We start from the raw sequence: 25,469 nt of genomic DNA, 5'->3' as shown, positions 1-25,469 counted from the left end.
CAGAAAACCCACTTGGACTGGTTTAAAGGGATCGATCCAGGCCTGAAGTTCCAAGTTCCAGGGCTGAAGTGTCTTCTAGTTTTTTCCTTTTCTTTTTTTAACTTTCAAGCAAATTCTGCTTTGGAAAAAAACTGAAGTAATATGTGAATTATGAGATTGTGAAAGAAGGAAGAAGGCTTGAATCCAGTCAGATTTTTGGCCTAAAATATTTGACTGCTTAGTTAAAAGTAAACATTGTACTTACAGGGTTCTTCCAAAGAACAACAGAGTTTATGTCTCTGCATGAATGTTTTAAAAGATCTGGGTGATTGAGACAGGTAAAAAAAAGTATTAACAAATTTTAGATTTACTGTTTTAAAAGGATAGGGAAGAAAAGAGCTACTCCGCCGAGAGCCGGTGAGGTAACTTGTGGCACATTTTTTATAATCACCCAGTTATGTGGAAAGCTTTCTTTTAGGCACTCCTAAGGTTAATGATGAGTCATTAAAGGGCTGAAGCTGCATATTTCAGGTTTACAAAATAGTATCATAAGTTTAATTAATTTAAGGCTGGGTTTTAAGAGTTTTAACAGGGCTCTGAAAACAAGTTAAAGCTGTATGACAGGCAAAATGATCTGGAGAAACACTAGAGGCTTTTTAAAATTGGGATTTTCACGTCTTGGGGATGGTCAATTTGTAATAAGTTTCAGTGAGTTTATATGAACAAATATCTGTGTTCAGTGCTCTATTGAGAACTGTAGGAACCATCAGAAAAAACATGAAAGAAAAAGAAAAGGGAAGAGAGAAAAGACAAGAAAGTCCATCCGTTCAAGATGTTCCAGTCCAGCTGGACAGACAGGCTATATATTCAGGCAATAGTTAAATAAAAATTCACATAGCACATTAAATGGTACATATTTATCTTTTGCACAATAATATGAGTAGTTAACATTTATTGAGTGCTTCCTTTACATGTATTGACTCATTTAATCCTCTCTCAGCTCGGTGACGTAGATTTCATTCCCATTTTACAAATGAGAACATAGAGGAATGGAGAGGATAAGAGCTTTCTCCAAGGTTACACAGCTAATAAGTAGCAGAGTCAGAATTTGAATCCAAGCTGCCTGCCTCCAGAACCCATGGTTTTAATACTTTTGCTGTACTGCCTTACATAGAAGCAAAAAATTAGGAACTTTCGGAGGTTACTTGCAGGGGATAGTACTTAAGCTGCCTTATAAAACAATGTATGTTCCTGGGTAGCAGGGGCAAGGGAGCAGAAGGAGAGAAATTTATATGTTGGAGGAGATGCAGGAGGAACCAAAGGCTTAAGTAAAGCATGCATATGGCAATAATAATAACAGGGAAAAATTATTTAGCACTTACTGTGTACCAAGTATTATGCCTCCGTAAAATCTCTCACTTAATCTTTGTGGCAACTCTGAAATCAATATTGTTATCCCCAGTTTACCTAGATAGTAAGTGGCATGGCTGGGATTGGGACCGGAGCCACATGCTAACTGGCTGACTCCAAAGCGCAAGCTGTTGCCCACTGCGCTTCTCCGTGGCAAGTGAGGGTAGAGTGAATATACTCAGCCAAAGCTGAGGGGTCTTTTAGTAATTAATAGAAAACAAGATTAGAGAGGTAGGGTGAACAGACATTAAGGAAAGCTTTGAAAACCAGACGAGGAGCCATTGAAGATTTTGATAGGAAAATGGCTTTTTTTTGTTCTAGTTACAATAAAGCATTCTTGTACATAATTAGGCTGTTCTTATCTAACAGTTGCATATATTAAATGAAATAAATAGTCTATGAAAGCACTTAGCAGAATGCCTTGGGCTCGTAGTAGTCACTCAAAAAATGTGAGTTGAATCTGAATCCTGTAAAGAACTCGTTAAGCTCTTTGCACTGTAGATAAGGTATGAGACAGGAATCCGTAACAGCTCTGTACAGTAGAAGTATAGTGTGAACCACAAATGAAACTTAATTTTCTAGTAGCCACATGAAAAAGTAAAACGAAAGAGGTGAAATTAATTTTAATAATATATTTTCTTAAGCCCACTTAATAAGATATTTTATGTATTTTAGTACAAAGTTTTCAAAATGCATTGTGTATTTTACACTTACAGCACACCTCAATTCTGACTAGCCACGTTTCATGTGCTCAGTAGACTCGTGTGGCTAGCGGCTGCCCAATTGGACACCTGAGCTCCATAGTTTGATAGCATGGAATCTGGTGTCAGATGACCTGGGTTTGAATCCTGCCATTCCATTTCTTAACTGTGTGAGTATGGGCCGGTTACTTAACCTTTCTGTACCCTAGCTTCTTGAAACATAAAATGAAAAAAGTAATACTACCTAACTTAAAGAATTATGAGATAATATATGTAAAGCATATAACTTGGTTTCTGGCAAGTCGTAAGTGCAAAATAAATGTTTATTAATTTCATCACACTTTTATTTTTGTCATGAAATAGCAAGCATCTCTAAGTTTCTCTCTTCTTACCGCCAATAATTGATTATCCTCACCTAAACATTCTACTTTAGATTCTAAACCAATAGCTAAATAGCAAAGGACAATTGATGAACCAGAAGAAAAAAGGTTGTGAGTGTTATATATGTGGCATTCATCTCTGCTGCTACTACTACTGGTGTTTCCCTGTAGGATGCAGATAAATTATTTTCAACTTGCTGTTATACTTAGCGGACTCATCAGATCTTTTGACTTTTTAAACCTAGAGTCATTATTGATGCTGCTTTTACCAGGGAATAAAATTCATGTCTAATGATAAATTACAACTTCACCGCCAACGTTGAAATATTTCATTGTCTTTTCTACTCTCAGCCATTTAGGGCCAAGATATATAGATACATTGTTTTCTTTCCTTCTGTTTAGACCTTTAGAGGAAAGTGCACAAAACTGAAAAGTACAGCGATTTATCACACCCTCTTGTGTAACTATCATGTAGATCAAAAAATAAAACATTGTTGGACTGGCCCGTTGGCTGAGTGGTTAAGTTTCACATGCTGTGCTTCAGTGGCCTGGGTTTGCGGGTTTGGATCCCAGGTGTGGACCTACCCCACTTGTCAACCATGCTGTGTCGGTGGCGCATATATAAAGTGGAGGAAGACTGGCACAGATGTTAGGTCAGGACTAATCTTCCTCAAGCCAAAAAAGAGGAAGAGTGGCAACAGATGTTAGCTCAGGGCTAATCTTCCTCAGTAAAATATAAAATAAAATAAAATAAAACATTGTCAATTCTCTGGAAGGTCCCCTTGTATCCCTAGCATTCAGTACCCCTCCCACCTACCTCCAAAACTAATCACTGTCTTGATGCTCGTGCTAATTACTTCCTGCCTTTTCTTTATAATTTTACCAACTAAGTATGTAGTCCTGATCATTGTAGTTTAGTTTTGCCTGTTTTTGAATTTTATGTGAATGAAATTATACATAGAATTCTTCACTCAACATATTGTGAGTTTCACCCACATTCTTGAGTGTAGCAGGAATTCATTCACTTTGATTGTTGTATAGTATTTCATTGTAGGAATGTACCACAGTTTGTTTGTGCATTCTATGATAGATAGATGGTTGTTTTTTTCCAGTTTGGAGCTATTATAAACAGTGCTGTTATGAACATTCTTATGCATATAAGCATGTATTTCTGTAAAACACAGTCCAGGATAGAATTGCTAGGTCATAGAGAATGCAGTCTTGAGCTTTTATAGATAATGCCAAACTTTCCAAAGTGGTTCTACCAATTGTCATTTCCACCAGTGGTGTGTGAGAGTTTCCATTGTTGTACATCCTTAACAAAGAAAATTGTCATTTTTTCCAATTTAATCATTCTGGTAGGTATTTAATGATATTTCATTGTGTTTTTAGCATTTTTTTCTGCTAAGAAAAATTCAGTTAGAAGTTTCTGAAAATATTGACTAAGATGAAGCTCTTGGTTTTCCATTTTCCATGCTGTCCCTGTCTTTCAATACCACAATCAAGAGTTGATACTTGTTGGAAAGAGCATTTTAAGTTTTAATTGGATGCATGAAAGCAGTTAGTTTGAGATATTGCCCAATATTCTTTCTTTATACTTTTTACTGGCTTATCTAAAAAACAGATGTATTATTTCTCTTCATAATTATTAAGCTGCCATTCCAGGAATCATAACAATTACTGAAATGAGACGTATGGTCTGTGGTTTATGAAGTTGGATGGAATGAGTAAATCTTTCCAGTTCCTCTGAGCCATTTTTCTGTGTTAGATTTTTTTTTTTAATAAATCACAGCCATGGTCACTGATCTGGATGACATTGAATGGCTGGTTCCTGCTGAGTGAAGTAAAACAGACGTGTAACAGCTCACGGGTAATGTCTGAGAGGCAAAGTGGCATACGATAAATGTCTGTGTTTTGCTCTGAAAATAGCAAAAGGCTTATGGAACTAAGATTTAACTCAATTGACTTATAATTTAATCCTGCTTTAAAAGTGCTTTGGCATAATGAAAATTGCACTGTGATTTCTTTTTGCACAATTAATAGTAACAATGGAAAATAATTAAGAAGATAAAGGTTTGAAAATTGTACATGCCTATTCAATTTTATAAATAATTTCAAAGTTTGTGCAATTTTTTAAATCATATATGCACTGAAAAGAGAATAATGGGATTTTTTTCTGGATAATTGAATGTCCAGAAATATCAGTTTTATAGCTATTTATAAGTGTAAAGCAGTTATGTTGTTTTGTTCTCAAGTTTGATGAAAAAATTTAAATTTCTAAAAAAACATGTATTTTTGAAAATAGAATAATTTAACTTCAAATTTTCTTCCATTAATAGCCTTTGAGTAGCAAAAGAATTTTAAGATGACAAGTTAGATACTTTAAAAGGATTGATGTAGGGGCCAGCCCCATGGCTGAGTGGTTAAGTTTGTGTGCTCTGCTTCGGTGGCCCAGGATTTCACTGGTTCAAATCCTGGGGCGTGGACATGGCACCACTCATCAAGCCATGCTGAGGTGGCGTCCCACATGCCACAACTGGAAGGACCCACAACTAAGAAAATACACAACTGTGTACCGGGGGGCTTTGGGGAGAAAAAGGAAAAATAAAATCTTTAAAAAAAATAAATAAAAGGATTGATGTAAACTTCATCTGAAAACAATTATAGTTTAAACTTGGAAGATGAATGGTTAAAATGTCAAATATGGTCCCACCAAATATAACCTAGGAAAAAAATATGCTCCATGTATGGTTATTTTTGATACTTAATAGGAGTGAAGCTTGTACCAATTACAGCTTATTAGCTCTATGCTTGGCTTAGAGATTGGAATATAAATTGGTTGCAAAACTTTTGAATTTAAACTAAATTAACGGTTTGGATTAAAAAATCTACACTTCCTGTATAGAGTCACAAAATGTCTGTGTTTTCTGGTGGTTTGGGGGTTTTAAATAGGACTTGGAAAATTTCTGGTAAAGGCAATGAACTTTATTTTGGGGAAAATGATGGACTAGAAATTTGAATGAATGAAAGCCAAAGAGATTTCTGGTTTCTTTTTAAAGAAGATAAAGTATCTGACAAATTTAGCAGATTGAGGATCAAAATAAGAAAAATCTGTATATATTTTGTTCTTTGCTTTTCACATTTGTGATGAATTTTGAAGCATATCCGTCCGTTGTTTGCTACGATGCAGTCACATCTGTAAGCAAGTAAACGTTTATTTGAAACTTGAAGGTTAACAGATTCCTGATGACAGTGTATGAACATGCTGCCCCCCGCGTTCAGAGAGCTGTGTGTTAGTAGGTAGGCTGTCTTGGATTGGCCAGATTAACCATTTTCACATGTATTTAAACTTTTTTCAGCCCTTTAAAGTCATTGGGGCAAGTATATATGACCCTCAAGTAAGCAAAGTAAACGTCAGGGACCAGATCTGATCATTTTTGGCCTTTCAGTGTTTTAAAGTAGGCCTTTAAAGACTGAAGAACTCGGATGTATCTTCTTGAATTGTTTTAATTGATCCACTCATACAAGTCTACTGGCTAGACAAGATTTTATGTTAGTAGTTCATTTAACTTGAATGGAACCTACCAGTTCACCCAATTTGGGCAACGCCACTTGCAACTAAATTGCTTTGTTTCAAACTATCTGTGGTATATGCTGATTTTACCATGTATGGTAGATAATCCAACTCAGTTGTTATACACCAATTTAAGTTATTATCTACTCAAAAGCTTTTTAAATCTGAAATTAAGTTTAATCCCTTTTACAGTAAAAATGTCTGCTTTCCAGCACTTTCTCCTCTGTATGGCGGTGTTTCAGAATCAGCTAAACAGTGAATACAGATTTGAGAGTCTTGTCAGATTATATGCCGTTGATTTGTGTTTTCCTTTTAGATTCCGTAGTCTAAAGAAAGACTGAAGCAAAACAAAAACAAAATCAAAACCAGCTAAAGAGTATGAAATATGGCGGTGATAAAGCATATCAATTTCTCAAATTTTCATCTTTTATTTTTCAGATAAAGATACAGATATCACCATGAAGGGGAATGTAGATGACTTTGGCCTGCGAGACACTTTGAGCATCGCATCAACCGACTCCTTTGCTTCAGCAGCAGAGGTAGGACATGTATGTCCTACCTAATGGCGATTTCTCATTCTTTTTCAGCTGGAGAAGTACAGTTGTGACATTGTGCTGTAATTCAGTTCAGTAGCCATTTATTTAGCATCTACTATGTGGCAGATACCAGGATACAAATATGAGTATAACAGGAATATATGTTCCCACGGGAGCTTGTAGTCTCTTTAGAAAGATAGACGTGTAAACATGTACTTTAGGTGGGCGTTTTCATATCCTGTGCATTATGAGTGAAGCAGGTAAGTATCTTAATGGAAAGCATTTCACCTTATATCAAGAGTCTTAAAAACGTTCAGATTCTCTAGTTTAGAAATTGTACTTCTAGATATTTTTTTCCAAGGAGGTGCTCAAATTCAAAGATTTATATATAAAAATATTCACTGTGGCGTTTTAATATTAAAGAAAAACTGGAGGGGGCTGGCCCCGTGACCGAGTGGTTAAGTTCGTGCGCTCTGCTGCAGGCGGCCCAGTGTTTCGTTGGTTCGAATCCTGGGCGCGGACATGGCACTGCTCATCAAACCACGCTGAGGCAGCGTCCCACGTGCCACAACTAGAAGAATCCACAACGAAGAATGTACAACTATGTACCGGGGGGCTTTGGGGAGAAAAAGGAAAAAAATAAAATCTTTAAAAAAAAAAAAGAAAAGAAAAACTGGAAACAGTCTAATGCCAAATTATGGTACATCCATAATTTGAAATATTGTAATGCCATAAACATGTTTCCAGTCATTTTTAATGACATGGGAATATGTATTAAGTGCAAAGAGGGGTATGTAAAGCTTTATAGAGGGCATGATTGTAATTTTGTAGTAAGAAAAGAAACGTGTGTGGTATATAAGTAGGCAGAGAAGGCTAACTATAAATACTCTAATGTGTAAACAGTGGTTTTATAATTACTGAATTATAAATTTATGTGTAATTTGCTTACAACTGAGATTTAAATTTTATATTAAAAGAGAATACTTGCAAAGTGGTCATCTTTTTATAATTCTTCCTACTTAAAACAGTTTTAAAAATCACATATGGCCAATTTTATCTTAGCATAATTTCATTTTTATGGTCGATTTTGGAGATTAGTGCTATCTTTTTTTCATGGAAATGGTATCACACATCTGTAATTGATGTGTGAATTCATGCTTTGTGTGGAAAACTTTAGATATTCCAATACCCTGTACCTAAGCCTTGAGTCTCCTTTTTTTTTTTCTGGCTGAGGAAGGTTTGCCCTGAGCTAATATCTGTTGCCAGTCTTCCTCTTCTTTTGGCTTGAGGAAGATTAGCTATAAACTAACATCTCTGCCAGTCTTCCTCCACTTTATATGTGGGTCGCTGCCACAGCATGGCTGACGAGTGGTGTAGCTCCCCATCCATGATCCAAACCCATGAACCCAGGCCACCAAAGTGGAACATGCTGAGCTTTACCAGTATGCCATGGGGCCAGCCCCTTGATTCTGCTTTTTTTAAAGCTGTGCTGACCATAATCTTTCATTCTCTCAAGATTTTTCTAAATATGTATATTTTGGCTGTTGCTTACAGTATCATCTCCTAAACTGTTTGTTTTTCCTTATATTTTTATACTTGTAAGTTTGCAATACACAGAATATATTTATGTTTTTTATGGAACAGCTATTTCCTCTTACTTTTACTATTTGATATAGACAGGCTTTTCTTTCTGTCCCTTTTTCTTGATGTTTTATTTTTTTTCCAGCTTTATTGAGATGTAATTGACATATAACATTGTGTAAGTTTAAGGTGTATGATGTAATGATTTTTGATACACATATATACTGAAATAATTACCACAATGTTAGTTAACACCTCCATCTCTCACATAATTGCCATTCTTTCTTGTGTGTGTGGTGAGAACATTTAAGATTTACTCTCTTAGCAACTTTGAAGTATATACTATAGTATTGTTAAGTATAGTTGTCCTGCTGTACATTAGATCCCCAGAACTCATTCGTCTTCTAACGGAAGTTTGTACCCTTTGACTGACATCTCCCCCATTTCCCCCACCCCCCAGCCCCTGTCAGCCACCATGCTACTCTCAGTTTCTATGGGTTTGGCTTTTTCAGATTCCACATGTAAGTGAAATCACACAGTATTTGTCCTTCTCCGTCTGACTTATCTCACTTAGCATAATGCCTTCCCTTCAGGGTTCGTCCATATTGTCACAAATGGCAAGATTTCTTCTTATGGGTGAATTATATTCCATTGTATATATATATATAAATATGTGTGTGTGTATATATATATATGGTCTCTCTCTCTCTCTCTCTCTCTCTCTACATATATATATATGCACACACACACACATCACATCATCTTTATCCATTCACCTGTCAATGGATACTTGGGTTGTTTCCATATCTTGGCTATTGTGAATAATGCTGCAGTGAACGTGGGAGTGCTGGTATCTCAAGATAGTTATTTCATTTCCTTTGGATATATACCCAGAAGTGGAATTGCAGGATCATATGGTAGTTCTGTTTTTAATTTTTTGAGGAACCTCCACGTTGTTTTCCGTAGTTGCAGTACCAAATTACATTCCCAAGAACAATGCACCAGGGTTCCCTTTTCTCCACATCCTCACCAGCACTTATCTCTTGTATTTTTGATAATAGCCATTCTAACAGATGTGAGGTGATACCTCGTTGTGGTTTTGATTTGCATTTCCTTCGTGATGGGTGCTGTTGAATACTTTTTCATATACCTGTTGGCCATTTGCGTTTTCTTCTTTTTTTTTTTTTGGTGAGGAAGATTGGCCCTGAGCTAACATCTATTGCCAATCTTCTTCTTCTTGCTTGAGGATGATCGTTCCTGAGCTAACATTGGTGTCCATCTTCCTCTATTTTGTATGTGGGATACCGACACAGTATGGCTTGATGAGTGGTGCATTGGTCCGCACCCAGGATCTGAACCTGCAAACCCTGGGCCACCAAAGTGGAGCACATGAACCTAACCACTACGCCACAAGGCTGGCGCCTAGGGAAAACTATTTTAATGAAGAAAGTTATTAAGAAAATAAGATCAGAACTAGTTGGGGAAGTTAAACAGTTTGTGATCATTTGAAAGCTTTTTTCAGAATTACCAGAAAGATTTCTTGCTTATTTAGATTAAAACAAGCCCTGGCGTAGGCTTTCCTCTAAGCTCGGCCAGTCATTTGTACAAGTGATTCACAAGACTTTCCTGTGTAAGCTTTGCCAAACATTGATTTGGAACCACAGCCTTTTTTCTATGAAAAGCCTTTTTTAAATAATAATTTTATTGAGATATAACTCACATCCTATAAAATTCACTTTTTTAAAGTGTACAATTCAGTTGTTTTTAGTATATTCAAGGAGTTGTACAACAGGAAATTTTTATCACCCCAAAAAGAAACTGCCGCCTAGTAGTGATCACTCCCTTCTCTCCTCCCCCAGCCCTCGGCAACTGCTCGTCTGCCTTCTGTCTCCATGGACGTGCCTATTCGGGACATTTCCTACAAGTGGAGTCATACAGTGTATGATCTTTCCCGTTTGACAGTCTTTCACTTGGCATAATGTTTTCAGGTTCTGAAGTCTTTTTCACATTAGGATACCACTGCACTGAGCGCTCCCGAACTTTGCCATCTGTTAAAGAGATTGTCATTTAATAGGTGGAAACTAATATTGCAGAGAGCAATCTTAAGCTGTAGATTCCGATTTCTTAGATATACCACTATGCTATGTGTGTTTGTGTGTTTAATATATAAATTGTAAAGTGCTCTTTAAAGGGAAAATTTTATTTCTTATAATTCAGATACCTCTGCTCATTCTCTAAATGGGAGCTTGGAAAGCTTTTGCTATCCCCACCTCTCTGGCTTGATAGCATTCATTTACAGCAATCCACAGTCATACACTAATAATAATATACAAAGTGACAAGGATAAACATTGAGAATAATCGTAATCTGAAAAGGGAGGGCTATCTCTACCATTTACAATTTCTCTTCTGTTTCTTGAATTGTCTTACTTTCTGTGTTCTCTGGGGCTTTCGTTCTTGTGCTGACGGTTTCCTCTCAATGTGGAGGCTTCGTTGGTGACTAGGTTGATTTTCGTAGGTGGAGAGTACGGGTTTACAGAGTTGTTTTCTGTTTGTCTCTCCCATGAGTGCGTGACCAGGAGGGCTAACTGGGTCAGTTTACTTCTTTGAGGTTGATGATTGGCAGGCTTTTCCTTAGGATCAGTGGTCTGGAGACAGAGTAGGCAGGGTGCCCCTGGATACAGAGTGAAGAGGGCCTCGCTCTGGGAGGCCCATCACTCACCCTGAAAGACTTACTCTCCCAAGGTAGTTCAAATAATTTTTAAAGAGGAATGTTCTCTGCTTGAAAATTTGCAAGCCGTCGCCCTGTTCAGAGATGGAGAGAAAGGAGCAGGGAGTAGAATGAGGTGTGGGGCGACTGCAGTTGTTTGGACTCAGAATTTCATTGAATCTCCTGTTTTTAACCCCTCTTCTTCACTCCTGCCCTCGTACCTGCCGACTCGAGGCCTGGAGCTCTTTGAGGCGCTCCTTAGCAGTATCTCCCCTTGACGATATCCCCTCTTGATCTTATTCTGGACTGTTGCTTCCTCTTCTTTCTCATCTGTCCACACACTCCCATTTGCTTTCTAGTTTTTAGAAATTTGTCTGTCTTTATTTTGCTGTTAGTGTTGTTTCCACGATTATATTAGTTATCTTGTAATAAATTACCTAAAACTTAGTGTCTTAAAACATGTAAAAATTCAGATGTGGGCTCAGGGCCAAGGCTCTGGGGCCTGCCCTGGGCTTCAGGGGCACATTCTGGAAAGTGGTATCCCGTGCCCCAGTTTGGGGGTTAATTCCAGGGGTCCTCGATTTCCTATGGATTAAGTCAGGCAGGGAGCATATGTTTGTGTGTTAATCTAGGTTAGAGCCTTTTAAATCCTGGGGTTTCCGTACTTGGGGCTTAATGGAGGCTTAGGTGTTTTAGAAGTTATCTTCTTAAAATTCGAGGTTTATGGGGTGGTTTTCTGGAGGTCTTGGGCCTTAGGGCTAGTCCTGTGAGAACTGAGCCCTAACGGCTAATCCAGGGAGCCTGTTGTGGTATGTAATTCCAAAGCCACATGTCTTAGGTAAGGAGTGACTCCTGGACTGAGCATGCCTGCCAAAGCAGCCAACCATCTTTCAAAATAGGAGGAGGGTCCTGCTGGGAGAAACTGGCAAGAAGCTCCTGCAGTACTACAGGAACAGCGGTCTGGGCTTCACGACACCTAAAGAGGCCAGTGAGGGCACCTACATTGACAAGAAGTGGCCTGTACTGGTAATGTCTCCATCCGAGGGCAGGTCCTGTCTGGCACGGTGACCAAGGTGAAGATGCAGAGAACCATTGTCATCTTCAGGAACTACCTTTACTACATCCAAAAGTCCAGCTGCTTCGAGAATTGCCGTAAGAACATGTCCATGCACCTGTCCCTCTGTTTCAGGGACATCTAGATCAGTGACATTGTGGGTGAGTGCCAGCCCCTGAGCAAGACCATGTGCTACGACATGCTCAAGGTCACCAAGGCTGCTAGCACCATGAAGCAATTCCAGAAGTTCTGAGACTGGACACCTGCCCTTTCTCCCAAACAAAACCAAGTTATTTTCTCATTCAAAAACAGCAACAGTAAACGTTTATTATCTCATTATTTCTGAGGGTCAAGAATTCAAAAGTGGCTCATCTGGGTGGGTCTGGCTTGAGGTCTTCTGTGAAGCTGTAGTTGAGTATATTGGCTAGGGCTGTGGTCATCTGAAGGCTTGACTGGAGCTGGAGAATGTGTGCTCAATACAGCTCACTTACATGAGTGGGGTGTTGGTGCTACCTGTTGACAGAAAACTGAAGCTGCTTACCATATGGACTTTTCTATAGGACTGCTTGAGTATCTTCACAGCACCTGGCTTCCCCCAGAGGAAGTGATCCAAGAGAAAGGAAGATGGAAGCAGTGACTATTACGTTCTAGCCTCAGAAATCACACTCTATCATTCCTACAATATGCTGTTGGTTACACAGGTTAGCCCTGTTCAGTGAATCATTGAGGGCCATTTTGAAGGGTGTTGTGTGTTTATTTCCTTTTTTATTTCTTTTCTATTAGTGAGTTAGGGGATAATATCAGCCTACTTTCTTTAACTTTAAGTCCTGTTTGTAATTTTCAGTGATTGATTGAAAGGAAAATGTAAATGTAAAAAATAGTCCATAGTAAAATGGATCTTAGCCTGTTTCATGAACCAACTTACAATAGTTTTGGGACGGTAGACATTTCTCTCATGGTTGTTCAGAGCCTTTAGAAAATATTAAGACTTTGGGCCAGCCCCAGTGGCCTAGTGGTTAAGTTCGGTGTGCTCCACTTGGGCAGCCTGGGTTTGGTTCTGGGGTGCAGACCTACACCACTCATCAGTAGCCATGTTGTGGCACTGGCTCACATACAAAAAGAGGAAGATTGGCAACAGATGTTAGCTCAGGGTGAATCTTCCTCAGCAAAAAGAGGAAGATTGGCAACTGCTGTTAGCTCAGGGTGAATCTTCCTCAGCAAAAAAGTAATAATAATAAATAAAAAATATTGAGACTTTAAAAAGTAGTACTTCACATTCAGCAGTAATTGCTTGCTGAGGAAGATAAGGCCCAGTCCCTCTTGCATCTCATGGAGGGCAAGGAAAGAGTAATTAAGAATGTTTGAGGGGCTGGCGCCATGGCCGAGTGGTTCACTTTGCACGCTCCGCTTTGGCAGCACAGGGTTTCGCTGGTTTGGATCCTGTGTGTGGACATAGCACCACTCATCAGGCCATGCTGCACATGCGTCCCACATAGCACAAGAGGCGCTCGCAACTAGAATCTACAACTATGTACTGGGGGGCTTTGGGGAGAAGGAGAAAGAGCAGAAGGAAAAAAAAAAAGATTGGCAACAGATGAAAAAAAAAGTTTGAAATCTTCAGCTAATCCTAAAACATTGCTTTCACTGGTTGCTTCATTGATGGGTTTTATCTGTTTGGTCTATTTTTGGTGTTGCTGTTGTCATTGTTGACTGACTTCATGTCTGACCTGGCCATTCTTGTGGTGCTTGTGAGCTACGGGAGGTAACTGATAAGGCGAGGTGGTGCTTTGGTGTAAACCAGTGTAGTATTACTTTTCTTTTTGAAAATATTAAAATGAGTTTTTGAAATGTGCCCTTTTGAGGGAAGAATAATTTAGAAATAAAAGATATTTCAAGTTTCAGCTAGAAAAAAAAAGTGCTTTTTCATGGTAAATTGCACGTTTCCGTATACTGGGATTAAACTGTGTTACCGACCTCTGCTTCTGAACTAACATCTTGGCTCCAAGAAAGTGTTAATCTTTTTCTGAAACCTTTTAAAGATTTTATTTTTCCTTTTTCTCCCCAAAGCCCCCAAGTACATAGTTGTATATATATACTTTTTAGTTGTGGGTCCTTCCAGTTGTGGCATTTGGGATGCCGCCTCAGTGTGGCTTGATGAGCGGCACCATGTCCACGCCCAGGATCGGAACTGGTGAAACCCTGGGCCGCAGAAGCGTAGCGCGCGAACCCAACCACTCAGCTGTGGGACTAGCCCCTGAAACCTTTTAAAAAGTTTTTGGGAATTTTGTCAAAAAATTCTTCCTATTGGATATATTCTAAAATGAGAATTTAAGCCATCATTTTAGTGATTTCATTTTTGCTTAAAAAATTTTAAGGTTCATGATTTAAATAAATGTTTCTGAGTTGCCATTGTCTCGAGGAGTTGATGATGATGTTAGCTACTATCAAATCTTCAATATGATGTATTTTCACACCTGCAAGCCTATTTTAAGAGACTTATTTAAATGATCACTTTGGCTAAACCAACAAAGAAGCAAGGTAGACTAATAAATCAAGACTTGAGTCTGGAATCTCTCATTGTTGATTTGTTCGTTCTTATTAGTGTAAATTATTTTACATAGAGAGTTTAATTGGAGCCCCAGTTTCCTCCTTCGATTTTTCTCTACTGGTAGGTGTGTATAGATCCTATTTGTCTTGACAGTAGTACAGAACTTTAAACTATTTAATATCTAAAGAATTTTGAAGTTATTTTTAAACCTGTTAGGTTTTTTATTTTTACCTCAAAACCACTTTGCCTTTAAAATACTATATTTTCCTTAAAATATGAGGAGAAATATTACTTAACAGAGAATTTATAGTGTCAGATATTGTCATTTCTGTTTAGTTTTTTCTTCTTTTTTTTTTTTTGCCTCTTCCAACAGACATATTTATACTATCCTAAGTGTTGCTGATGCTTAAACTGCTTCCCCTTGGCTTTTGGAGAAGGCTGACAGGGACGTATATAGTTTGATATTTAAGAGTATAAGCTCTGGAATAAATGCCTGGGTTTAAATTCTACCATTTAGTTGTGCTACTTGGTGCAAGTTCCTGCTGATCTAAATCTCTGTTTCTTTATCTATAAAATGTGGATTATAATAGTACTGACTATATGAGTTGCTGTAAAGATTAAATGAGATAATCAAGTGAAAGTATTTAGCGCAGCTCTGGGTGCATGTGAAGTGCATGGAGAAATACTTCCAGAAGAGTAGAGTAAGAATCTCCTCCACAAAAGCAATGAAAACATTGTTAAAAAATTGTCAAAATCAAAAATTTCAGAACTCTGAAAATTAATGAAAGACTCGCAAAAATTCAGGGAGCATTTACTCAAGAAAATGGCTGACTCTCCGTAAGAACAGTGAACTTTGTGGATTTTTAACTTGCTCTATTCCCATCCTTCTCTCCACAGTAGGCTTGAAAACCTACAACTTCACAACTGTGATAACTGTGAAAACCAGGGGCGCAGCAGCCACCGGAAGAAATTCAGTGGCTTTAGAGCTTCTCCCAAAGCCCCGTCCCTAGAGACTCCTCCCCCTTTGACCGGTGTGGCAGCTCCCGGCAGAGCTCCATTCTCAGGCCTTGTCTGCACTTGACTGGACTTAGAGCTTCCTCTGTGCGAGAAGTTTTACCCCTTGGGCCTGTATTGACAACCCTCAGTGACAGTTGTTTATCGTCACAGCTGCCTGAGCTGGTGATACCAGTTAGGGCTAATAAGAGGCTGACCAAAAAACTTAAAAGGAAAAATAGGGCAGTGAGATGTTAACAGGGGGCTTTGAAAAGCTCCAACATGTTCCTGGGAATCTAGAAGGCCACGAGCACGTGCGGGGCTGTGCATCTGTCCAGGAAACTCTTTGGAAGGCCCTAACCCCTCATCTCTGGCAGACCTTGATGTTCTGCACAAGCAAGAGGTAAATGTTACGGCAGACAAAAGAAAAAAATGATTAATTGGAATTTACCAAAAGTAAAAGCTTTTGCGCTTCAAAGAATACCAGCAAGGAAGTGAAAAGACGGTAGAATGGGAGAAAATATTTGTAAATCATATATCTGATGAAGGGCTTATATCCAGAATATGTAAAGGACTTTTACAACTCAATGATAAATGGAAAAATAACCCAATTTAAAAATAGGCAAACCCAATTTTGAATCGATGTTTCTCCAAAGAAGACAAACAAGGGCCAGTAGGACATGAAAGATGCTCGACATCATGAGTCATTGGAGAAATTAAACCACTTTACACCCACTAGGGTGGCTATAATAAAAAAAGATGGACAACAGCAGTTGTTGGCAAGGATGTGGGAAAATTTGAATCATCATACGTCACTAGTGGGAATGCAATATGGTGGGGCCACTTTACAAAACAGTTTGGCAGTTCCTCAGAGAGTTAAACATTAGAGTTGCCATCTGACCCTTTCATTCTTAGGTATATACTCAAGAGAAGTGAAACCATAAGAAATGTGTACACAAATGTTCAGACCAGCCTTACTCGTGATAGCCAAAAAGCAGAAACAACCCAAATGTCTGTCCGTTGAGGAATGGATAAACAAAATGTGCTCTATCCATACAAGTCAGCCATAAAAATGAAGGAAGTACTGATACTTGCTACATCGTAGAAGAACCTTAAAAACATCACGCTAAGTAAAAGGAGCCCAACACAGAAGGCCACATATTGTTTGATTCCATTTATACGAAGTTTCCGGAGTAGGAAACTCCAGAGAGATGAAAGTAGATGAGTGGTTTCCAGGGGCTGAAGAGAAGGGGGCTGAGGAGCGACTGCTGATGGGCAGGGGTTTCTTGTTAGGTGGTAAAAGTATTCTGGAATTAGAAGGTGGTGCTAATTGCACAACCCAGTCAATATACTAAAAACCGCTGAATTCTGTACTTAAAAGGGTGAAGTTTATGTTATGTGAATTACATCTCAATAAAGCTATTACTAAAAAACAAAAACCCCTACAACATGCCATGTAAATGGATCACCTGGTATTGGGAAGTAAAATTAAAGGTTTCTTGCTTAGCTTAGTGTTTGCAGTTGTTTTTTAATGAACTGTCAAAAGACTGGAATTTCATTTGTAGAGTTAAGTTATGCTAGCCAGAGGGGCATGACTATTTTTCAGTTACACAAAGGTTAAACAAAGCCACATATAAGAAAAATTTCCTTAGAATTAGCCAAATTGAGATTATTTCAGTGTTTTTGTAGAAGGTTTTACTTCATTTTCAATGTTGAATCATAATACTTTAACCATTCTTTGGATGATAAAATCCTTCTTTCTCTTTCAATGCTTCGTGTTCAGTTATTCTTGGTGGTGAACTGTAAGATACCGCTTTTCTGTGCACTCTGTGGATTTAAGTAGTTGGCTTAGAAATGATCTAAACTGGTAGAAAGTTTTACTCTATTTTACAACTGAGTTTTGATCTTACTAGCTGAATTCAGATCTCAGGAGCTGTAAAATCTTATTGCAGGATTTTTATGGTTTAATCAAATTGAGTGTATTTTGATGTTAGCAAGATCCTATTTTCTATGTATCATAGCTTTCCTTCTCCTATCGGTGTAGTCAGCTTTAACACACTGTATCCTTAGCTTGCAGAACACAGAGAAGTGCGGCATACCTACAGTCTGGAGTCTCTCTGCCACTGCCCTTTTTATGAAGAAGCCATGCATTTAGTCGAAGAAGGAAAAATTTACTCAAGAGTGCTTAGGTACCATTTCAGTTTTGCTTATGTTTATGAAAAATATTAAGGTGCAGTTGCTATGCTTGTGTGATATTTATTAAAAATGTTTATGAGACTAGAGGAAAATATATTTTTAGGCTCAAAAATAATTTTTTTTACGTGTTTTGTCAGTATTGAAAAGACATGTGTTTTGTATTAAGGTCCTGAGGTTAAGCCCTGTTTGAGTCCAGATTTGTAGTCAGCTTGACCTTGAATGCAGTTTAACAGTTGTCTCCCTGTTTATTACGTAGAACTGAAATGTTGGAGTGCCTAGGAGACAGTGATTTTCTTGCCAAACTTCACTGTATTCGACAGGCTTTTCAGGTATTTTTTTTAACATTAAGTGACTTCACCCAGCCGCTCACCACCCCCCATGCTGTAGAGTTCAGCTGCATAAAAACAGGACAGCTCTTTGCTCTTTATTATCCTTCTTCCTAATGGCGAATATCAAGTCTGCTAAGTTTATTCTGCCTGCCTGCTGCTTCCCCTCATTTTTCTTCATTTATCATTGTCCTCTCCCACAGCTTCCCAGTCCCACCATACTTTGTCAAAACAGGACATTTCGATGATGCGGATGTGTACAAATGGCTGCTTAAAAGAAAAATCTTCTTTCTTATTATCAATTAGTGTGTATTCTAGATTGTTTTTTATTTGAATCACTTGTAAAATCATTGATTTCCTAAAATGAAATAAGGTCATTTAACAACAAAATTATCTTTATTTTCCTGTATATTAGGGCTATGCAATGTTTATTTTGGACTTTCTAATATTGAACAGAATTTAAATTCAGATTTATCTCCCTTTAATCTTTTTTGATTATAAGTTTTAAGAGCTCTTTTTATTTGAGTAAATTAGGACTTTTTCTGTGGTCTGCCTGCTGAAATAGTGCGCATACAGTGCCTTGACTATATTAGGGTTATTTATGTGCAGATGGACTGTAAAGTCAAATGTCCATTCAAATTAATTATCAGTCTCCTTTTTCTTTGTTTGGGGATGGGTATTTTTTCAGGTAATTCTTTCAGTAACAGCCAACAGGATATTTCTTGCTGAGAGTGGAAGGAAAATTTTATCAGCGTTAATTGTGAAAGCTCGAAAGGTAAACTTCTTTTGTTGGCAAGTTCTTTATTATTGTTGTTTTAGTTGAACTGAAGATTAAAATCCATTAAATTTTTCACAGAAGAAAAAGTTTTGTTTTCTTTTTTGAGGAAGATTAGCCCTGAGCTAATATCCACCGCCAATCCTCCTCTTTTTGCTCAGGAAGATTGTCCCTGAGCTAACATCCATGCCCATCTTCTTCTATTTAATAGGTGGGATGCCTGCCACAGCGTGGCTTAATAAGCAGTGTGTAGGTCCGCTCCCAGGATCCAAACCAGTGAACCCTGGGCTGCTGAAGTGGAACGCATGAACATAACTGCTATGCTACTGGGCTGGCCCCAAGAAAAAGTTTTTTTAGATAGTTGCAAAGGTTCACATATTAAAACAGATAACCCAAAGAGCGTTGATTTAACTTGTGTTGATTTATTTTCTATGTATAAAGTCCACACTATTTTTATCAAGTTGTTTCTCATAAATTGCTCCCAATTTGCCATGAAGTCTGAACGTCATGGTGAGAATCATCATTAGATCTGCTACCACAACCAGCACTATTGTTCTCTCTAATTCCTCTTCTCTTGCCTCCCTCAATCCTTTTCAGTAAGAAGGTTTCAGGAAATAGTGTAGACCTCAGGAATCTTGAAACACAAATTGAGCTGCCTCTTACCCACCTTCATGGGACTGAAGGAGGCGGAAGCAATGACAAGAACTTAACGAAGACTGTAAGGATCCACTTTCCTTTATGCCAAGTGTGTCCAGAGGATGAGAAAAAACAAAATAAAACGGGCCTTCCTTGAGCCATTAGAACACCGGGTTTTCAGACCCAGTCCCTTTGAACCTCACTTCCCTCATTTGTGTGACAGAATTACAGTCATGTGCTGCCTAACAATGTTTTGGTCAATGATGGATCACATATATGATGGAGGTCTCATAAGATTAATACCATGTAGCCCAGATGTGTAGGAGGCTGTACCCTCTAGGTATGTGTAAGCGCACTCTGTGATGTTCACACAATTACGAAATCACCTACTGATGCATTTCTCAGAATGTATCCCTATTAAGCAAAACATAACTGTACATTTATGGTACCCTATTTCAGAGGGTTCTTAGGATAAATAAAATGATAAAAAAGCTAATTCTTTTAAAAGTGTAAGATAAATGTAAGGTGATATTAACTACTTGCAATTCCCACTGTAAATCTTATGTTGCTGCCTTGGCCTTCCTGTGGCAGATAAATGCGGTGATTGGACTAGAGTTCCTCCCAAAGGGGAGGCACTGCGTCAGAAGCATCACATGGTGTCTGCTCTAACCAGGTTTTCATCCTAAGGACTGACCTAAACAGGCATACACATCTGAGTAGTAGGCAGTTTGCTTATGACATTTTACTAATGTTCTTAGTCTTGGCTTCTGCAGAATGTTGGAACAGCAAAATATTAAACCAGATGAATGTGGCATACCTTGAAAATGTATTTGAACCCAGTTGTCTAACAGAATGAAGATCTAACAAACGTACTTGAAGAGTAACTCATTTACTTTGTAGGCTTGAGCCTTGTTATAGAGTTGAGTTTAGAATTAAAGTGTGTTTTCTTTTGCAGAATCCAAAGAAGTTTGAAGATGTTTTTGATGAAATGATCTATTTTTTAGAGCAGACTGATCACTGGGATAGTACTGAAATGGAACTTGCTGCTAGAGGAGTAAGTTCAGATTTTTATGTTTATTCACCTTCGTTATTTACGCATAATATTTACATAATTTGAGGCCACTGTTTCCTTGTCCTTGTTAAGTAACAGTGAAACCAGTTGTGTGGTGGTAGTTATGACAGATTCTTAAACAATGGCAACCACAGTCTTTATACATTAGAGCAACAGTTGAAAAGAATTCTTTTTAAAAAGCCTTTCTGTCCTTCCTTCTTTTCTTTCTCCCTTCTTCCCTCTCTCTCCCTCTCTCCCGTCCTTCCTTCCTTCCAGGAACAAGGCCCTAGCAGGCGGCTTGGGCAGGAATGGTAGCCTGGGCAAGGACAGTTTTGGATGGGACAGTGGGCAGTTCAGTGGGGCCAAGGGATTTTCACAGGATCAAAAGGATAATTAAATATATTGAGAATTATCAGAGCTAGATTTCTCTCTGTTAGGGAAAGGAGGTATAAAAAACTAGGCTTGGATAAAAAAGGACAAAGTTGTCCCATTCACAGCAACATGGATAGACCTTGAGAGTATTATGTTGAGTGAAATAAGCCAGACAGAGAAAGACGAACTCGGTATGACTCCACTCATAGGTGGTAGTTAACGTATGGACAAAGAGAACTGATCGGTGGTTGCCAGGGGAAAGGGGGTGGGGGGAGGGCACTAGGGGTGAAGTGGTGTAACTACAACATGACTAATAATAATGTACAACTGTAATTTCACAAGGATGTTAACTTTTATAACCTTAATAAAAAAACAAACAAACAAACAAACAAAAAAACTAGGCTTGGAATTGGAGCTGACAGTGTGAATTCAGTTTACAATATATATAGACATAGAAATAAATATAAAGGTTTGCATATACGTAAACATGCATATACTTCCTAGCTCTGTTCACTGAGGGCGTCTGGGAGCAGCAAGACCTCAAAAGAAATTCCTCCTGACACACAGATCTTGGCTTCTAAGTACCACCCTCCGCTAAAAGAAACTAGGACTTCTTGAAAATGGCGGACTTCAGCACTGGGATAGGGAAAGTACATGCTGAGTCTGGAACATTTTGTTGGAACAGAAGGTTAAAGAAGGAGTTTGCAAGGGGCTGAAAGGCTTTCTAGGCAGAGAAAACAGAAGGTCCAGAGACATCGAGGCATTCATTAACTTTGCTTCTCTGGGTTCCCTCGCTCAGTGAAGGAACCGGCATCCCTTCCGTTGTGCAGACCAGAAACATGGACTCGTCCTTTACACTCCCTGGTCCTGGCCTCCTTTGTCATGGTCATCTCTAAGTTTTGTCAATTTTAACTCCTAAATATCTTCCAGTTTCTTCAGCTTTCCTCTCTTCCTGCCAGCCCGTCATAGTCTGAGTAGCTGCTGTCTTTCCCTGGACTACTTCAGAGTCCTCGCATTCCCTGGTTCCTTGCCTCCTCCTCCCTTCCCACGCTCACTTTCTTCTCTCCACACTGCTGCCAAAATGGCCTTTAAGAAATACAAATCTGATCATCCATCTCCCCTACACCTGTGCCCCCTACAAAATACCATGAGGATAAATCCAAAGTCGTTCACACGAGCCGTAAACTGCAGGAGCTGGCCCTTCCTCCTCATCTCTAGCCGCGTGCCCGTGTCTCTGCCATGGAGAGCTACAGCACCCTCTCAGCGATTTGCTTCGACTCATCATGACTGTGTTCCTTCTTACGTTAAAGTGTTGACAGGTATTTCCTGTATGTGAGATACCTCACTCCCTGAAGAGAGTCCTCTCTACACCCTGTCTAGATTAGGATCTCCATCATAAGCTGTCAGAATACCGTGTGCTTTTTCATTTACTGGGCTTATCACAATTTGTACTTGTGTATTTGTGGGATTATTTGTTTCTGTCTGTTTTCCCCACTGAACTCGAAGCATCTAGTTTACTTACTGCAGAAGTCTGAGCACCTGGTGCAGGATGTAATACAACACAGTCTGCGTGAATGGATGAGAGAGCAAGAGGGTCAAGATGTGGGGAAGACAGGCAGACGTACAGTAACTAAGGACACAGCAGAGCGAGCGCTGTGGGTACCATGATAAAAGCCTGAGCCAGGAGTCCTGGGACAGAGTGGAGGGGAGAGGAGTGTCACCTGAGGGGATCTAGGAGGGAACGGCTGTCACAGGATTGGTAACTTTGGGGGTGGGTTGTTTTTATCTTTGTCTCTCCTCTTCCTCTTTCTTTGTCAGAGACAGAATCTGATTCAACTGAAAACACCCTGCTGTTATAAAGGAGGACACCCTGGCTCAGACTTTATTTCAGCTCTATGGAATAATAATTTCTGTTTTATCTCATAATTTAATGCAGGTGAAAAATCTCAATTTTTATGATGTTGTTCTGGATTTTATATTAATGGATTCCTTTGAAGATTTGGAAAACCCACCCACATCCATACAGAATGTAGTGAATAATCGCTGGCTAAACTCCTCCTTCAAAGAAACTGTAAGTGGCAATTTACCTTGCTCAACCATGTAGATTTGAGGAAAGTGGTCAGAGCAGGGAAGCTTAGTAAGATGTGCATACATAGCTGCCTGTAGAATGGCTAGTGTGGAGATTGAGCTCAGCCTTGGTGTTGGGATGAGATGTCTGTGTGTGATGGTCTGCAGCAAATTCAGATGAAGTTCCCCTTTTGGCTCTTCCGTCAGCCCAGCCTTGACCCGGAGGACCCAGTATTTCTTCAGATCTCGGAAGAACCTCAGGCTTCAGACTGGTTTAGGCCTCACAAAAAATTGTCAGTAACTGCAATGGCTGTATGACTGAACTGAAATAAAGCAGTTGCAGTAAAAGGCAACATATGTTTTTTTAGAGGAAAATATGGAGATTTATGTTTCCAAATAGTATCCAAAGTTAGGGGAGGAAAAATAGGCATGTGCAAAAATGAAACATGTTTAAACTATATTCTGTACTTGGAGTGTTTCCACTTTGTTGTTTTTTGTGCTCAAATCTCTATTTGACAGTGTTTTTTTGTTGGGCTTTAAGTGTGTACCTGGAAGCAAATGGGATAGATATTCATGGTGAAGTTTGAATGCCTTTAAAAAAATATTCCAAGTGGCGAGTTCACAATTATTTTGGAAATTCCTGACATTAAATTTTGAGGCATTTTTAATAAATCCGCTTTCCCTCAAAGTATGTTTTAACCATAAGAGTTGCATGTTCTCCATTTCTGTAACTGCTTTGGTTAAGTGATCTTGATCAAAATTGGGTCATGCCAGAGTCAGGTCAGATTCCTTTATGGTCCACCCTGTCATTATGGTTGTATTTCTTAGTTCTTTATTTGAATAAAACTGTTAGCTCTACCCATAACTATTTCTAGCACTACTGTTCTAGAATAAAAAAATGTTACTTTGTCTTCATTATTACACATAAAATGTTTATTGTATATGTGCATCTATATGCACATATTTTCATTCTTTTCCTGTAGGAATAGAATTTAAGAATTCTGAGAACTGAATTATAATTACCGAGTTCCTTGGTACCCGAGGTCACCCTTTTTCCTTTAGTGGCTTTATTTTTAATTTTAAAATTTATAAAAACAAAACACTTTTTCATTAATGTTTACAAACAAGAGAAGGAACCTGGAGTAGTTCTTATTAGTAGTTAATGTTTTGAGCATTTTAGACCCATAAACTTTGAATTTCTAATAAAAATCACTTTTTTCTAAATGGAAAGTTTATACAGTTATAAACTTAAATCTTGCCTTTTCTCCTCTGCATATGTCTAGGCTGTGGCTTCAAGTTGTTGGTCGGTGCTGAAACAGAAAAGGCAGCAGATGAAGGTAAAGTTCGTTGCTCCTTGGGCTTCTTTGTTAAGTAATTTGAGGCTCCTGTCAGTTCTCAGTTGGGGGTGGCAGCTCATAAGGACTGTCCCTCAAGCTAGATGAGTGACTTACTGGTACTGTGTTGGCTTCCTTTTTGAATTCCTTCTCCCTCTTCCTTAAGATCCTGTATAGTTCACTATGGCAAGTATTGAGGCATGCATGGGATTTCTACTAAGTGGGAGAGGGTGTAGGGTTGGAAACAGCTCTGATAGAATTTTGTTTTTTCAATTAATGATATTTTAAGATTTTTAAAAAATTGTTTAATATAGTAGATTCCACTTCATGTAATCCAATTGAGAAGTAATGATTTGATTCTAATTGCTGCTTTATTCAACTGAAAGCCCCTGCCAAAGAAACTCTCAAAGTATATATCCTGCCTCCGTGCTGTACACCCTCCAGCCCAACTCACCTGCTATACATGCTCTCACCATACCCTCCTGTGGTGGAGGGCGTGGACTCAGGAGAGAGACTGCCTGCTTTCAAGTGCCACTCACTAGCCATGACCTTGGGCAAGTTGCTTAACCTGTCTGTGCCTTACTTTCCTCATCTCTAAAAAACCGCCTTGGGGCAGACCCGGTGGCACAGCGGTTAAGTACACATGTTCCACTTCAGCGGCCCGGGGTTCAACGGTTCAGATCCCGGGTGCAGACATGGCACCGCTTGGCACACCATGCTGTGGTAGGCGTCCCACATATAAAGTAGAGGAAGATGGGCATAGATGTTAGCTCACGGCCAGTCTTCCTCAGCAAAAAGAGGAGGATTGGCAGCAGTTAGCTCAGGGCTAATCTTCTTAAAAAAAAAAAAAAAATGCACCTCGCGGGGGCAAGTCAGGTGGTGTAAAGGTTAAGTTCTCACACTCTGCTTTGGTGGCCCAGGGTTGACGGGTTTGGATTCTGGGCACAGACCTACACACCATTCATCAAGCCATACTGTGGTGACATCCCACATACAAAATAGAGGAAGATTGGCATAGTTGTTAGCTCAGGGACAATCTTCCTCAAGCAAAAAGAGGAAGATTGGTGGCCAATCTTCCTCACCAAAAAAAACCCCCAAAAAACAAAAAAAAGACACCTTATATCTACCTTCTGGGGTTTTTTGAGAATTAGATGTAAAGTGCTTAGAACAGTGCATTATGCAAGTGTTGGTTATTATTGTATTATTATTTGCCTATCAACCTATAGCATTTTATCATGTCCATATTT

General features: G+C 38.9%; 1 protein-coding gene and 1 pseudogene across 8 annotated transcripts in view; both read left to right on the top strand.

Annotated features, from left to right (window-relative positions):
• MIGA1 (mitoguardin 1) overlaps positions 1-25,469 on the top strand; it is a 78,047-nt gene that overhangs the window by 42,797 nt on the left and 9,781 nt on the right. For 2 of the 8 annotated variants that reach the window (XM_070592001.1, XM_070591994.1), the window contains exons 8-15: positions 6,483-6,583; positions 10,021-10,098; positions 17,536-17,654; positions 17,918-17,990; positions 18,676-18,762; positions 20,354-20,452; positions 22,758-22,892; positions 24,172-24,225. In XM_070592001.1, the coding sequence (XP_070448102.1) occupies positions 6,483-6,583; positions 10,021-10,098; positions 17,536-17,654; positions 17,918-17,990; positions 18,676-18,762; positions 20,354-20,452; positions 22,758-22,892; positions 24,172-24,225 (746 nt within the window). The remainder of the gene's footprint in view (positions 1-6,482; positions 6,584-10,020; positions 10,099-17,535; positions 17,655-17,917; positions 17,991-18,675; positions 18,763-20,353; positions 20,453-22,757; positions 22,893-24,171; positions 24,226-25,469) is intronic. The other 6 variants (XM_070591998.1, XM_070591997.1, XM_070592000.1 and 3 more) reach the window with 4 other exon arrangements.
• LOC103550247 (small ribosomal subunit protein uS17-like) lies at positions 11,002-12,311 on the top strand (annotated as a pseudogene).

Source organism: Equus przewalskii, chromosome 24, assembly GCF_037783145.1.
Source record: "Equus przewalskii isolate Varuska chromosome 24, EquPr2, whole genome shotgun sequence".
In the NCBI taxonomy this organism is placed as follows: Eukaryota; Metazoa; Chordata; class Mammalia; order Perissodactyla; family Equidae; genus Equus; species Equus przewalskii.
The sequence above is the reverse complement of the archived record's forward strand: the minus strand, read 5'-3'. Positions and strand labels throughout refer to the sequence as shown.